This window comes from Trachurus trachurus (genome assembly GCF_905171665.1).
Source record: "Trachurus trachurus genome assembly, chromosome: 4".
Classification (NCBI taxonomy): domain Eukaryota; kingdom Metazoa; phylum Chordata; class Actinopteri; order Carangiformes; family Carangidae; genus Trachurus; species Trachurus trachurus.
This window is the reverse complement of record NC_139898.1, coordinates 2,979,946-2,994,681: the sequence shown is the minus strand read 5'-3', so window position 1 is coordinate 2,994,681 and position 14,736 is coordinate 2,979,946. Positions and strand designations below refer to the sequence as shown.

Genomic DNA, 14,736 nt, shown 5'->3' with positions numbered 1-14,736 from the left:
AACTCTGTCTGGTAACGTTGTGTTATTATCTCATAGCGTGGTGAATGTGCAGGTCACAACTTGTCCACCAGAGCGATTTGGAGTTGTTGGATTGTGTATTTGCTGAGTTTGATGAGGGAAACCAAGAAATTGCATTAGCCTCCGTAGTGTAGCTCTGAGCAGCTCACGGCTCTGCTCCGCCGTTCTAAAAAAAGCTTGCACCGACAATTAAAGGTAACGAACCTACTGCTATGACTATAGCGATTATGGCAACGGGCCAATTTGCCAAAATGTTGAACCATCCCTTTAATGCAGAGACCACACTAGATACACATTTCACTCATCAGTCAGTAAACCTCAAACATGTTCCTAGTGATTTCTAAAGGTTGCACAGATCAACACAAATGACAAATTGCATTCCCAGGCAACAAAGCAGAACATGATGATGACGGTTCCTACCTGTGCGTGAGTGTTGGGTCGCTGGTTGCTGTCTTTGTCCCCAAACGTTTTCCTGCAGTTGTCAAGCCACTACAGGGTGAGGAGGAGAAAAAAACATAACAGATAAGAGGACGTATGCATTTATATCTGTGTGTGTGTGTGTGTGTAGCCAATAAAGGCTGGACAGGGAGCAGATTTAATAAGAGTGTTGTACTTAGTGAATTAAAGAAGGCCTGTTCCAGAGAGCGGGATAGTATCTAGGCCTCCAGGGACCATTGCCGTCTCATTCAATTAGCACCCCTGCATCCCAGAACCCTCTCCAATCTCATCTCTTCCCTTCATTCCCCTCCTCCCCCCGTCACCGCCCCTCCCACCCCTCACAGCTTCTCCTGCCTGGCCTCCCTCTAACTGATTTAGGAGCGCTGAGGGTTATTTTTATCCCTTCAGCAGCCACTAGTGATGCAGACACTAACGGCAGCTGAATTTGCTCATAGCCAACGCTGATGAGCCACGCCGAGGCATCAGCTCCAGGTCTTTAATGTCCAGCTGGCGTCCCGTGGCGCAGTGGAACAGCGGGGTGGAGGGCAAATTGCGAAACGCTCCCTGAGCTCATCTCTCTGGAGACGAGTTGCCGTTATTAAGACGGTTCTTCGCAGAGCCGCATACATACAGTACATCCTGACGCAGCAGATAAAAGCTGCAGTTGTGGCAGTGTTCAGAATCAGAGGATGAGAGGCAACGTGCCCTCTGGGGGAGAGGTTGAAAGAGAATGAGAAAGCAGATGAGATCAGTGTGGAAGATGCGTGGAGACTTACGAGCTCTGCTGCTTCTCTCTTGGCGTTGTAGGTGTCGAGGTGTTCCTGCAACTCCAGCACACTAAACTTCAGAGTCTCCAACAGTCCACAAGAGACCAGCTACAACAGCAAGACAGGACACCACATGACATTAACCTACAGCCGCCAAATACGCACACGTTACATGACACAGAGATATCTACAGCAGGACACAGAGCAACAGTTGGGAGCAGCATGTGTTAACGTGCAGAGCAGCCTCACCGTCTCTGCGTCCAGCAGCACCGTGGGACACTGAGAGCGAGACGTCATGACTTCCAGGGAGCTGAGGAACTGATTGCCCATTCGCTGGAGCCGTTCCCCGAGAAAGCGAACAGATGAGTGCGTAATGGAGCCAAATTTCCTCTGAATGCTCTGTGTTCAAAATTAAAAAGAACGGGAGAAAAGATCAAATCTTGCTGAGCATGCACAGTGGTAAACAAGATGAGATGCAACAACAACAAGCAAGAAAGACAAAAGACAAAAACAGCATTTACCTGAAAGAGTCGGGAGAACACATGGAACGTGTAAACAGCCGAGGAGCCATCTGTGTCTGACAACATCTGGTTGACATGGCAACGCCAAGCATCTTCCTCATTGTCGTAGGCAACAGGCTGGAACGCTGCCAGGATGGCAGAGAGGAAGGGCGAAGGGGGCGGAGAGGCCTGGATCTCTGGGAAGCCGTCTGCGTCACCTTCATCTTGACTGAAACACACACACGGGGGCCAATAAGCTACAGCCTGTCATGTCCCACACTCCCCCAAGTCTTCACTGAAGGACAAATGTAAACACACACACATGAGTGCACACGCTCGGCGTCACTGGCTGCAAGTAAACAACCTGACATGGCTGGATGGTTGCCTCCCTCACTGCAGCTTCTACTGCAGCAGACTGAGCTCTAACCTGCTGCAGTGCTGCTGCACAATAACAACATGTGAGCTATTAGCATTTTAGCATCATGCAAACACCTCTCTCTCTCCCTCCCTCACACACACACACACACACACACACACACATACACACACACGTACAGTGGGTACTCACAGGCCTGTAGGACCAAACAGTCTGAAGAAGCAGACAGAATATAAGTATCTGAAGCCTGCGCTGCCGAGCGCTGCAGCGGACAAAGCCTCTGTCCTCATCCTCACCCCAACTCTCGCTTCTCTTTTCCCCTCACTCTCTCCCCTCGTCTGCAGCGCCACTCTGCTGCAACTGCTAACAGCACTAGCGCACTGCACTGCCATCCCATCCCATCCCACACAGGACTGCGGAGAGCTCTATACAAGCTAGACACATCGACACACACTGACACATACACACATTTTTTCTGCCAAGCGGAGCCGGCTCCCAGCCTCGCAGTGGTCCAACGTTGCAGAGTTGTTTTTTTAATCCTGCTACTCTCTCCCACTCACAGTCACTCTCACACACAGATAAACAGCTCTGTTCGGTGTGCAGCTGGACACTTTAGTCCACTGGTTAGAGGCTAAACGAGTGTGTGTGTGTGTGTGTGAGACTGCGCTGGGTGTTTGTTCAGTGTTGCCTCTTCATATTAAGGTTAGTTTAAACCCTGACTTTACAACTGTCCTCCAGCTGGAGTTGGCCCACCTTGAAGAGGAAGTGTCTATAAATGGACATGAGCCAGCCCACTCTGGCCCACCTTCACAGTCCCAGCCCACATGGGATCCACGCCAAGGAAGAAATTATCCAGCCAGCAGCACGCAATCAGAAACTAAACCAGCCACATACTGTAACCCATGCAGCTTCATTAAAGGGGTAGTTTAACATTTTGGCAAATTGGCCCATTGCCATAATCCCTATAGTTTTAGGAGTAGGTTCGTTACAACGTTATGAGATATGAGATAATAAACGGAACATTATGAGACAGAGTTGTTTTCGAGGCAAATACAGAGACTGCTGGCCGAAAAACTGCCCCCAACGGGAACGCGCATCACCAGTTTTGTATGAATTTCCCTCTAAAACAACTCTGTCTGGTAACGTTCTGTTATTATCTCATAGGGATTATGGCAATGGGCCAATTTGCCAGAATGTTGAACTATCCCTTTAACAACATGACCTGGTGACTTTTCACCACAATAAAAAATTCAACATTTAAAGACATTGCTTTCCTAAGTGAACAGTTCCATTCAAGGTTTCCTCCAGGGAAATGGTGAACTTCTCTCTGCATCATAGAGAAGTTTTTATTTTTCCTCCACTGGTTAATAGATACAAAGTCAACATACTATGTGATCAACAAATCAGAAATAAATCAATAACCTGCTGAGCTGAACCACCGGCTCCCTCCACCCACTCTATGGCCTTCTCTGTGTCATTAAGCCTAATACTCTTTCATCCTGATGCTTAATGAGCTTCATGTTGGTTTTCATTATCATTAAAGCAGAAGGCAAGGCAAGGCAAGGCAATTTTATTTGTATAGCCCGTTTTTTACAAACAGTTTGTCTCAAAGGGCTTTACATGGCATCGTAACAACATCCTCTGTCCTTAGACCCTCACATCCACTGAGGAAAAACTCCATGGAAAACCCTTTTAACAGGGAAAAATCGGAGAAACCTCAGGGTGAGCAACAGAGGAGGGATCCCTCACCCAGGACGGACAGACGTGACATAGATGTTGTTACAGACAAGACAGATTACAGTTTATGACACAGAAGTCAGCGATCCGGTCATTTTGGCTAACTTCTTGTCAGCAGATGGAGTTAGCAGTCCCCACCCTCGTCCCTACGTCACCACATTCACGTGCATCCCTTGGCTGCACACACAGAGAGGACCGCCCCTTTATGCCGTTCTCTCTCCTCATTGGATAAAGGTTGTAGGATACAAGGAAAGTTTTCTCCTCGGCTTACAGCAGAGCAGAGTGACTGACAGACCCGTGTTTCAGACCAAACACTCTATAGAAGTGATTGCTGTCGGAAGATAGAACTATTTAAGACTTATATTAACACAAACATTCCGCTTACTTCTGCTTTAATTTGGGGTATATATCTTACTTTGATTTCTCTGATGGCCTAAAACCCCGGCAAGAAAAAAATTCTGTGACAGAAAATGGACAACGATAACTAGAACATGACTGTGTCATATTGAACGAGGCCCAAAAAGTCACATCTCCATCCATCCCTAATACTTTTATCAGTGCGGGCCTGATCCAAAATAAGTAAAGAACTTGTTTGCGCTCCACTCACCTGGACATGCCAGAGAAGTCGGCCTCCTCCTCCTCACAGCGCTCGTCCAGCTCCTTCAGGGCCTGAGTCACATCCTCCTCCCACACCGAGCCACAGGTGCTGTCCGGGTCCGGGTCCGGGTCCGGCTTGGTCTCCGGCGCCATGGGCAGGGGCAGCGACAGCGGCAGGACCGTCTGCGGGTCCTCCTCGCAGAGGGACCCCGGCGGAGTGTCTATGGCCAGCGGGGGAGGGGGGGCCGGATCCAGGTCCTCCTGAGGGTCCTGAGTCTCTTGGGGGTCCTGAGCGTCTTGGGGATCCTGCGAGTCCGGGAGGTCGCAGAGCTCCTGCGGGTCGGAGGGCAGAGGGGGGGCGCTGCAAAACCCCGTGTCCTCGCTCACGCTGCTGCTCAGCTCGTCGGCCGCCGTCACGCTCACGGCGTCCTGGAAACGCAAAGCCAGATGAGGGGGGGGCACATCACTTAGAAACACATCGCATTATCATCCTTTTTTTTTTTTAACAACAGTTAAATTGCCTGGTTGTCATGACGATGAGATCTTTTAAAGCCGACTGGAGAGTAGCAATTCACCGTTCAACCTTTCTATAGCCTGAATTAAGACGGCTATGGCCTCCACTTAAGAATACATATTAGTCCCAATTATTCAAGAGGGACTTTTTACGATATTCACATCCCTGCAGATTCCTCTTTATGGGACTCTCTGAGCTAACATCTCTCATGAGAAATTAAAGAAAAAGAATCAATAAACAGGAGCCCATATCTATCTGTCACTGGAACCGCCATTAAAAACTTGACCTGGATGTTCATAAAACAGCGGCATCGTGCTGACATGAGAGTGAGAGAGAGAGAGTTGTGCGGCAGCAGGACACAAGACAAATGACGTGTGTGCTCTGACGCACACGGACGGATTTATGAGCTGCACTCCATCACCGCTCCGATCTGACGGACTGTGTCAGTGACGGGACGAATGCACCGAACGGCAGCGATCAGCGGGCAGAAACACACACAAGGGGCCGGGGTTATGACACAATCTGAGTGGACGGTGTCAGACTGAGACAGAGGAAAGTCCACATGTTAAGTAACGATCCTGATGTGAAGCACGTACAGTACGCACAGACAGCACAGAGAAGAGGTTCTAATTAAGATCGCTTGTTTTTTCCCCCTGTTTTTGTCTTATTCAAAAAAAAAAAAAAAAAAGTCTAATGCATTAGGGAAGCTGAGTGTGGCAGGCAGCCAGTACATCACAGAGACAGCGGCTATATTACAGAAAGCTTTTAGAAGTGGTCGTGTCCATCCTGGGAGGGAATGAGTAAGAGTATTGATGGTTTTATCTGGGGCTCATTACACTAAGAGCTGGGGCCGTGATGGAGGAGATGTCCTTGGAATGATATTGAGACCACTGGCCGGATATACTTCCAAGAAAGTTACGTTCATTTGCGCAAGAACAAGCATATATAAATATATGTATGAGCTAAGGCTGGTCCTGTGTGAAGGTAAAAAAAGGGTCTACTTAAGTTAAACCCTGCAGTTCCCACGCTGTACGTTCAAAATGCAAATGAGGACAACATGACATACCCACCATTGTTAGTACAAGTGATAAATGTTAGTAGCAGTAGATAGCAGAGCTGTTCATCACAAGAAAAGCTACGGTTTGTTAATATGGAAGCAAATGAAGTGAGTTGAATGGGGCTAGCGCACCAACTGCACATTGAAAGTTTACATACCACTTGTAATGGACTCATACTCACACATGCATTTCCCGGAGAGAAAGGAGCTGGGTTCCATTTCACAAGTTTTTAATGGTGGATTTAGTCGAAACGGTCAGTTGCTGAGTTATTGGAGGTGAGCAGTTACAGCCGACCTGAGGTGAGTTTTTGTTTTGTTTTCATCTCTCCCCCAAATCACACAAGCAAGCTGCACAATATAGCTATTAAGAGGGCAAGAGCTGGCCCTTCAGCACCCACACCCTGAGCAGAGCGACAAAGCAAGCAGCGGTAGAAAGGGAGTCGGAAGCAGCGGAAGCAAACCCACCATCCCCAGGGTTTTAACCCCCCGAGGTGCGGGCGGACACAATCACAGAACCAGCGCTTTTTTACCCCATCCAACCCTCCCCCCGAGGGGCAGCTGATCCTCCGCCTCAGCGACAGACAAACCCAGATAAACGTAGAGCAGAAGCAGATAAAGGTGGGAACAGAAGGAAAATAAAGAGAGATAAGCTAGAATGCACCCGTGCACCACATTTTATTGCTGCTCCCGATTGATCGCACCTCAGGCAGCTGGCTGCTGGTGCTGTCTGAGTGGGCCATCTCCAAAACGGGGCTGTCCAGCCGAGGCAGGGAGCTCAGGGAGGGCAGGGAGGGCAGGGAGGGCAGGGAGGGCAGGGCGGTGGCCTCCTCGGTCAGGGCGCTGCTGGACGATTCTTGGGACTGTTGTAGAGAGTCCACATGGTTGGAAGCCGTGTCGTCCGTAGCGGAGTCACTGTTGAGCTGGAGTGGAAACGTTAAAAGGAGCGGGTCAGCTTCATCGTTGCAACTCTGTATGAACATGTCAGACTGTCTCATTGGTCGTCTGGTTTGGCCTGAAACATGTACACAAAGGGCTGAGGCTGCACAGGAGTTGATTTAGGAATAGTGATATAATATTAATATGTAAGCCTTTTGGTTTTAAACATGACTATCTCTCCCTCTGCTACCAAGTCAAACAGCTTCTTCACTTAACTTTCATACCTTCATGTAGGGATAGCATGCTTCATTGATTTGCTTGCTTTAAAGGGATAGTTCAACATTTTGGCAAACTGGCCCTTTGCCATAATCCCTATAGTCATAGCAGTAGGTTTGTTATCTTTAATTGTCGGTGCAAGCTATTTTTAGAACGGCAGAGCAGAGCTGTGAGCTGCTTAGAGCTGCTACCCTAACCCCCATCAAATACACAATCCAACAACTCCACAACGCTCTGGTGGACAAGTTGTGACCTGCACATTCACCACGCTATAACAGAACGTTACCAGACAGAGTTGTTTTCGAGGTAAATTCATGCAAAACTGCTGATGCGTGTTCCCGTCGGGGACAGTTTTGTCTCGTAACGATGAGTTTGATGAGGGAAACCAATAAATCACATTAGCCTCTGTAGCGTAGCTCTGAGCAGCTCGCCGCTCTGCTCCGTCGTTCTAAAAATAGCTTGTACCGACATTTAAAGATAACGAACCTACTGCTATGACTATAGGGATTATGGCAATGGGCCAATTTGCCAAAATGGTGAACTATCCCTTGAATATGTTAATACACACTTCACTTTTTAATCTATTATAATAAAGGAAATCAGTTTTGAAACAACCAACACTTTTACGTTTTACACTATTTCCAGCTTCATTTGTTTTATTTAAGAGCAGAAAACAAAACTCCCTGTACTGTCTGTATCAAGCAGAGTGCATGTTTAGTCGTTTTAGTCTTCCATTCAATTGACTGAGCACTTTAAAACTGCCTCAAGCAAAAGGTAAGATCATGCCAACATCAATAATATTAATGATACGTTGCACTTGGCTTCTCCACAATCCTGTCTGACTGACACATCAACACTGCATGCTCACTTCTCTAAATGTTACGTTACAATATAATGTTGAATGACAATAAAACATTTTTTGGGGGCAAATGTCCACTAGAGGCAAAAGCTCATTCTCTCACCATGCACTACTGAGATCAAGAAGAGCAGAGGAAGAGAGAGAGAGAGACAGCAGCCCCATTAGACTGAGGGAAGCATTTCTATATTAATAGAATCACTGCAGCAGCTTTGGAGAACTTGCTTGTAAAGCAAAAACAAAGCAAAGAAGAGTTAGAGACGAGCAGTGAACAGTAGAAGAAAATGGAAAAGGAACATTACATGCTGTTACTCTGATTCTCATTAGTAGTAGTTTTTTTATCAGAATTGTAGTGATTTAATTATCTTAGGATTCATATCTTTTATTTATATGATTTACCTGAAATCAATGTTTAATGATTGTTTTGGAAATTTCCTCCACTGTACTTACCTACTATAAAAACTAAAAACTGATAAAAGGAGAGGACAGCAGCATTAATGGAGCTGTGAGAGGTGGAGAGACTGGGCTATGGTTTGAAGGGGGGGGGGGGGGGGGGGGGGGCGTCTACCACCAGCGAAGAAGCAAAGCATCTACTGTAGCCCCCGTCCACACCGGCAGCAGGTCCAGCTCAGTACGCACACATACACACGCACACCATGCCAGCCGGCAGTGTGAGGAGCATGGTGGGTTGGGTGGGAGGAGGAGGAGGAGGGGGATGGGGGACGGGGGACGGGGGTGGGGGTGGGGGGAGGACCCTGATTAGAGTGAGACTTACAAGGCCAGGGCAGGTGAGAATCTGGCTAGCACTCAGTACCTCCTCCTCAGATGATTCGTCCGTGTCCTCGTGGTTGGTGAGGTTGAGGCTCGGCGTGCTGCCCGTGTACTGGCACTCCTGCAGAGACGGCGTGTCCCCTTTGTCCATGCTCTCCAGGGAGCGCCGGCGCACCCCCCAGTTGAAGTTGTCCATGCTCTCCCCCTGCAGGACAACCCAGACAAAAAGCAGTGAGATGCGGGAATCCACGGCGGCTGGGGGGGGGGGCGGGGGGGCGGATTTTACGAAAACAAGGAAACAAAAGCACGAGACAAACAGGTAACATTCCACGACATACAGAAAAAAAAACATAATATGAACTGATGAGAGTGGAGGAGATGATTTCTCTCCCTCTTTTGGGATGGGATATGATGCAGTGTTCTAAAGCTATAAACGTAAAGGGCTCACAACCAGGTAGCAAGTCAAATCAAGGGTTACTACAGCACACAGAGACGGGGCAGAGCAGAGAGCAGACAGCAGACAGCAGCCTCTCTCAGGCTCTGGGCCCTCACACTTACCTGCAGCTCCTTGTGGCAAGAGAAGAAGAGGGAACAAGTGTGTTAGTAGACTTAGGACAGTTAGAAAACACACAGTTTGAGGACAAAAAAAGACACAAACTGGACAAACAGTTGTTAAAATGTTGTTAAACTGGAACAACAACAAGATGAGGGAATTTGAATAATACTAATAATTAGGGGTGTCACGATTTCGATTTTTTATCGAAATCGATCGAAATTACGTCATGGTCTCAATCATCGAAGTCAAATAGAGGATCGAGATCGACGCACAGCAGCTGCAGCTGCAGCACTGCCCCGCTGTCTGTGACAGTCTGTCACATACACACTCTCGTGTATCAGCGCAATCTCGTTTACATTACATTAAGCCGACATCAGGAGAATAATGACGCAACAGTGAATTAATGAAAATAAAATTATGAGAATGTACTAATTGTTCCATGACTTTGGACAAATTTTGTATTTATTTATTTTGTTTTGTTGCACATTGTCATTTTAAAAGTAGCCTACTACACACTGCTGTAACCAAAAGGATGACATGCACCCTCTGTGACCTCTCATTTATTTTGTTGTTACCTTTATATTGTAAATAAATCATTTAAATTTGACCATTAGTGCCTAATGTGATACATTATGGAAATTGCATCACTTATATGTATCCCATACTTTGAAATAAGATTTATTGTACAAAATTTGATGAATAAAACCAATGATCGTAGACTAGACTAGTCTGAAAACGACATAGGCCTCTGTGCTGTAAGAAAAAGAAAAAAAATCGAGAATCGAATCGTGACCCTAAAATCGAAAATCAAATCGAATCGAGGATTTGGAGAATCGTGACACCCCTACTAATAATATGTTAAAGATGATCTATGTCAATAATTTAACACAAAAAAATCAAATTGTGATCATATTGTGACCAGTGTGATCAGTCTAATGGTCATTTTTGCCTTTCAATTAACTTCAAAATATTAAGTTGATGATGTGATTTTTGTTGCACCAAACAAAAATGTCCCTTTTCTTCTTGAGAATGTGATTTTTGACCAGGGCGTCTCTGTAGAAACACAACACTTATGGTGCTAATGATGTACAACAATGTTGTGACATGTTTTACTTTTATGAAAAAAAAAAAAAAAAGAACGAAATAACACCCAAAGAACATGGAGCTCTTGCAATTTTGGATACTGGGCGTGTTGTGTGTGTTTCTCACCTCAGCATCCTCTAACTCCACATCTAAGAAGTCAAAGTCCTTGAAGACGCCAAACTGCTGCTCGCTGCCCGTGTCCTCTCCCTGCGCCTCCTCCTCTCTCACCACCTCCTCCACTGTGGGGATGAGACTGGTCTGCTGGTCCCCAGAGTCCAGATCCTCACTGGATGAGAACACCACCTGAGAAGAAGCAGGGAAGAGAGGCTTTATAGTCAAAGTTTAAAATACAATAGCTGCAAATCTACGAAAAACAAAACAACACAACAGTAACAACACGATTATAAACAAAAAATCTATCAAAACGCACACCACCACGACATCGACAGCAGCGGTATTCTTAACAGTAAATGTCCAGAGACCTTGTCTGAGGCTTTAGAGTAGGAGAGGAGTCTTACAGATGGGTTTTTGGGAATGCCAGACTCTGGGCCACATAGAGACAGGACATTCATCAGCCTCTCTCTGGTTCTTCTCTGTAAAAAGACACAACAATAAAATAAAATGGAATGTAATAAAAACAACAAAACATGCAAATTATGACACAAACTGTATTCTGTGCACAATCCAACATCACCAGATCTATTAACGTGATCACCCTAACCCTAACCCAACGTTATGTTGTTGGAAAAGTCAACTTTACATTTTAAGATGCATTTGTATACATGTATGTATTTACACATATACATTAACATATCATTTTACTAAGTGTGAACAAAAGCCATGTAAAACAAATGATTTAATTTGTTTTACTTGTGTAGTTCACTAGTCCAACAAGTGTCATGATAAAAACAGAGAGAATATCATGTAGGTTCAGTAAAGGAACAACGAGGAGTTTCTATTTGGTTATAAAAAAGTCTCATATTAATGTGGATGAATCTACGCTACCCACACTTGTTAATGGCTCCATTTTTGATAAATATATCGTTTTGTCTCTATCGTTATTTCGTTATTTTAATTAATGGTGGAAATGCTGGACGAGCCGACCAATCTGTGTTTTTCTGCCTGGGTTCAACACATAAAGCTCCAGGTGGGGCAGTAAAGCCATGTGTTATTATTCTGCTTTGTTCAGTGGTTTGTTTTGATTCTGTCTCTGTTTGAGATCTGTCCAGTGACTGTAAAGATAAATACATCTGGTGTTTAATAGAGCCGACTAAACCAATAAAGATGGATCAGAGCCGGATCTGGTGAAGCTTCACCTTGACCCTCTGTGTGGGTTTGAGTCCGTACCTGGGAGAGCTGAGGCCTCTTCCAGCTCACTGGCACCAGACCGTTGGAGTTGGAGCCGGACGATGTGGAGGAGGTGCTCCGAGTTACAGCGATCACCTGAGGCTTTCCGTTCCGGCCCACTGCAGTACGCTGATCACCATATTTATGGCCTATGATCGGTGTCTATAAAGTCGAAGAACATATGTTAACAATTAAACACCGTAAGGAGACTGAAGACAATGTGATAAATGTAGTGAGAAGAAGAAGAGTGAGAGCTGACACTGTTAGACACTGACCTCTGAGATGTCAAAGTGGAAGTCTAGAGTCTTGCCCGGCAGCTCTTTGGAAGAGTTGTTAAATATGCGTGTAAAGGCGATCTCTGGGGAGCCGCAGGACTCGGTGCTGTAGGAGCGCTGCACGTCATCTGGAACGACCAGGCTGGCTGAGCGGGACACCACCAGCTTCAGAATGTTTTGGGCCTCCTTCCAGTGTGGGCTCTGTAGAAAAACAAACACACCATTATTCCATTGTGAGATATCAGGACTGTGTAGGTGTTTATCTGGAATGTATGAATGTGATGTCTTGCCTCAGAACGCTACATGGTCGCGCGCCCACAGCAGCTATAGAGTCAGTCTCTGGAGCCATTTGTGTTTTGTGTGCTACAATGTATGACCTGCATTCATGTCAACTTAAAAGGACGGCAAACAAATACATCTCACAGTGCACACACCAGTGCACATGTGCTGGAATACTGTATTCGCACAAATACAATGCATTCTTCACAGGGCAGCGCTGGTAGTGAGCCAGCGGAGAGTCGGCCTGAGGCGCTGATAACAGAACAGCAGTCACAAGCAGCTGTGAGTGAGAAGCAGCATATAGAGCCCTGGGTCAGGGCTGCTAAAAGGCTTCCATAAAGAGCTGCGGCTGCATAAAAAGGCCTCTCAACAATGACCCTGTGAGATATGTTATTCTTTCTTATTCTCAATTATGCTATTTATAAACCACATCATCCCAGTATTCATATATATGTCAGGCTGTATATGAAAATAGGCCGTGTCCAGCAGTGGCCAACTAAACATAAAACTGGCCCCTTCATGAACCCAGCAGCCAAAAAATGATCATAACTCATCATGTTGATTATGTAATAATTCCTATATTGCAACACTTGAAGTAATAGGAGATTTCAATAATTCCCTTAAAATACAAGACGTTAGATAAATATTTATATATCATAAACTCTCAAATAAAAGCTGAGTCTCCTGTACTGACTGGTTCTGGCTCCAGGTTTGAGCAAATAAAAGCCGGTCTCAATTAGAAGCCGGGTCTATTTCTATTTTCTGCAAGTTCTTGTGAATGTACAAAACCTCTCAAAGCCCACAATCGCCCGTTTGAGCAGTTTCTAAGCTGAACGCAGCAAAAAAAAAAAAAAAAAGTTTTTGTAGGGCCTGTATGATTTCAACCTGAACTGGGCGCATCCGGTCGTGTTGTTTTGCCCGGCCCGTTAAAAACTCCAACTGACACAATGAAAGTACAGTCCTACATACAGTCTATGGCCGGAGCACGCATTCATTTGGAAGAAGTTTAAAGCTACTGTATGGTCTACGATTTTGAAAGATTGACCATTATTATCATTATATATAACTAGTAATTTAGACGGTGGTTATGGCCCTAGAGTACGACCTACACAATATGAAGAGCAAAAGGAATGAAAAAAAATCCATTCTTTCCAGTGGCAGCAAAACTGACAAATAGGAGGGGGTGTGTGTGTGTGTGCTCTGGATCCAACTCTTTCCTTCTATTCTCTCTCTTTTAAACAGTAACAGATCGATTTGAGAGGATTTTCCATCTTTGCTGAGCATAAGATTTGTTCAAAATTAAATAAAAGCCTGTCTCAAATATAAGCCGGGTCAGTTGGGCAGTTGAAGCAAATCAAAGCCTGGGCTTCTATTTGGGAATCTACGGTAATCAAGTGTCAGGCATGATCATAATGTGTGACCCTTAAAACACACAACACATATAGGAAACTGCACCCACGTGGCGTAACAAGACTCAGAACTCAGTTCCTGGGTTAGGTATAAAAAATATAACATAATCAATTGAGAATAATATATATATTTTTTTTTAAGTTAAAGCAGAAGTAAGCGATATTTTTGCGTCAATATAAGTCTTAAATAGTTATATCTTCCGACAGCAATCACTTACATAGAGTGTTTGGACTGAAACACGGGTCTCTCAGTCACTCTGCTCTGAGCCGAGGAGAAAACTTTTCTCGTATCCTACAAGTTTTATCCAATGAGGAGAGAGAACGGCATAAAGGGGCAGTCCTCTCTGTGTGTGCAGCCAAGGGATGCGCGTGAATGTGGTGACGTAGGGACGAGGACCAATAGATCCATGACGAGGGCGGGGGCTGCTAACTCCATCGGCTGACAAGAAGTTATGGTGCGTTCAAGGCAACCCGTAACTCGTGTATTTCCGACCTGTGAAGTGGTACCAGTTCGATCTGGTACGAGTTACGGGTCGGAAGTTACGAGTGGCCGTTATAGTGACTTTCACAGGTAAAACAGGTCGGAAAAACACGAGTGGGTTGCCTGGAACGCTACAAAGTCGTAAGTTGTGACTTGAAGCTGTAATTTACGGTTTCAAAAGCCTGCCTGGAACGCAGCATTAGCCAAAACGACCGGATCGCTTACTTCTGCTTTAATTGTCCTCTTTGCATCAGGCCATTGAGCTACATTTAATCAGTAGCTTCCACAACACTGAATGCAGTAATGTGGTGAATCCTCACCTGAACATATTTGCCAATGATCTTCATGATCTCCAGGTTGAACTGTTTGACGGGAGCCGCTGACAGGTCGATGTGACTCAGCAGGCTGTAGATGATCTGCAACAGGGACTGCTGCATGCTGGGAAGGCCTTTCTCCAGCAACTGAGAGACACAGATGGAAACATTACAGGTTTAATCTGACCACAGGTGACCGACGGCGACAG

The 14,736-nt window shown here is 45.6% G+C and overlaps 1 protein-coding gene across 12 annotated transcripts in view; it reads right to left on the bottom strand.

Annotated features, from left to right (window-relative positions):
* fryl (furry homolog, like) overlaps positions 1–14,736 on the bottom strand; it is an 88,728-nt gene that overhangs the window by 9,060 nt on the left and 64,932 nt on the right. For 7 of the 12 annotated variants that reach the window (XM_083970628.1, XM_083970621.1, XM_083970617.1 and 4 more), the window contains 12 exons: positions 14,534–14,674; positions 12,045–12,245; positions 11,770–11,931; positions 10,905–11,015; positions 10,549–10,725; positions 8,788–8,988; positions 6,706–6,924; positions 4,444–4,862; positions 1,745–1,952; positions 1,473–1,622; positions 1,233–1,331; positions 439–507 (listed from right to left, as the gene is read on the bottom strand). In XM_083970628.1, the coding sequence (XP_083826754.1) occupies positions 439–507; positions 1,233–1,331; positions 1,473–1,622; positions 1,745–1,952; positions 4,444–4,862; positions 6,706–6,924; positions 8,788–8,988; positions 10,549–10,725; positions 10,905–11,015; positions 11,770–11,931; positions 12,045–12,245; positions 14,534–14,674 (2,157 nt within the window). The remainder of the gene's footprint in view (positions 1–438; positions 508–1,232; positions 1,332–1,472; positions 1,623–1,744; positions 1,953–4,443; positions 4,863–6,705; positions 6,925–8,787; positions 8,989–10,548; positions 10,726–10,904; positions 11,016–11,769; positions 11,932–12,044; positions 12,246–14,533; positions 14,675–14,736) is intronic. The other 5 variants (XM_083970623.1, XM_083970618.1, XM_083970620.1 and 2 more) reach the window with 2 other exon arrangements.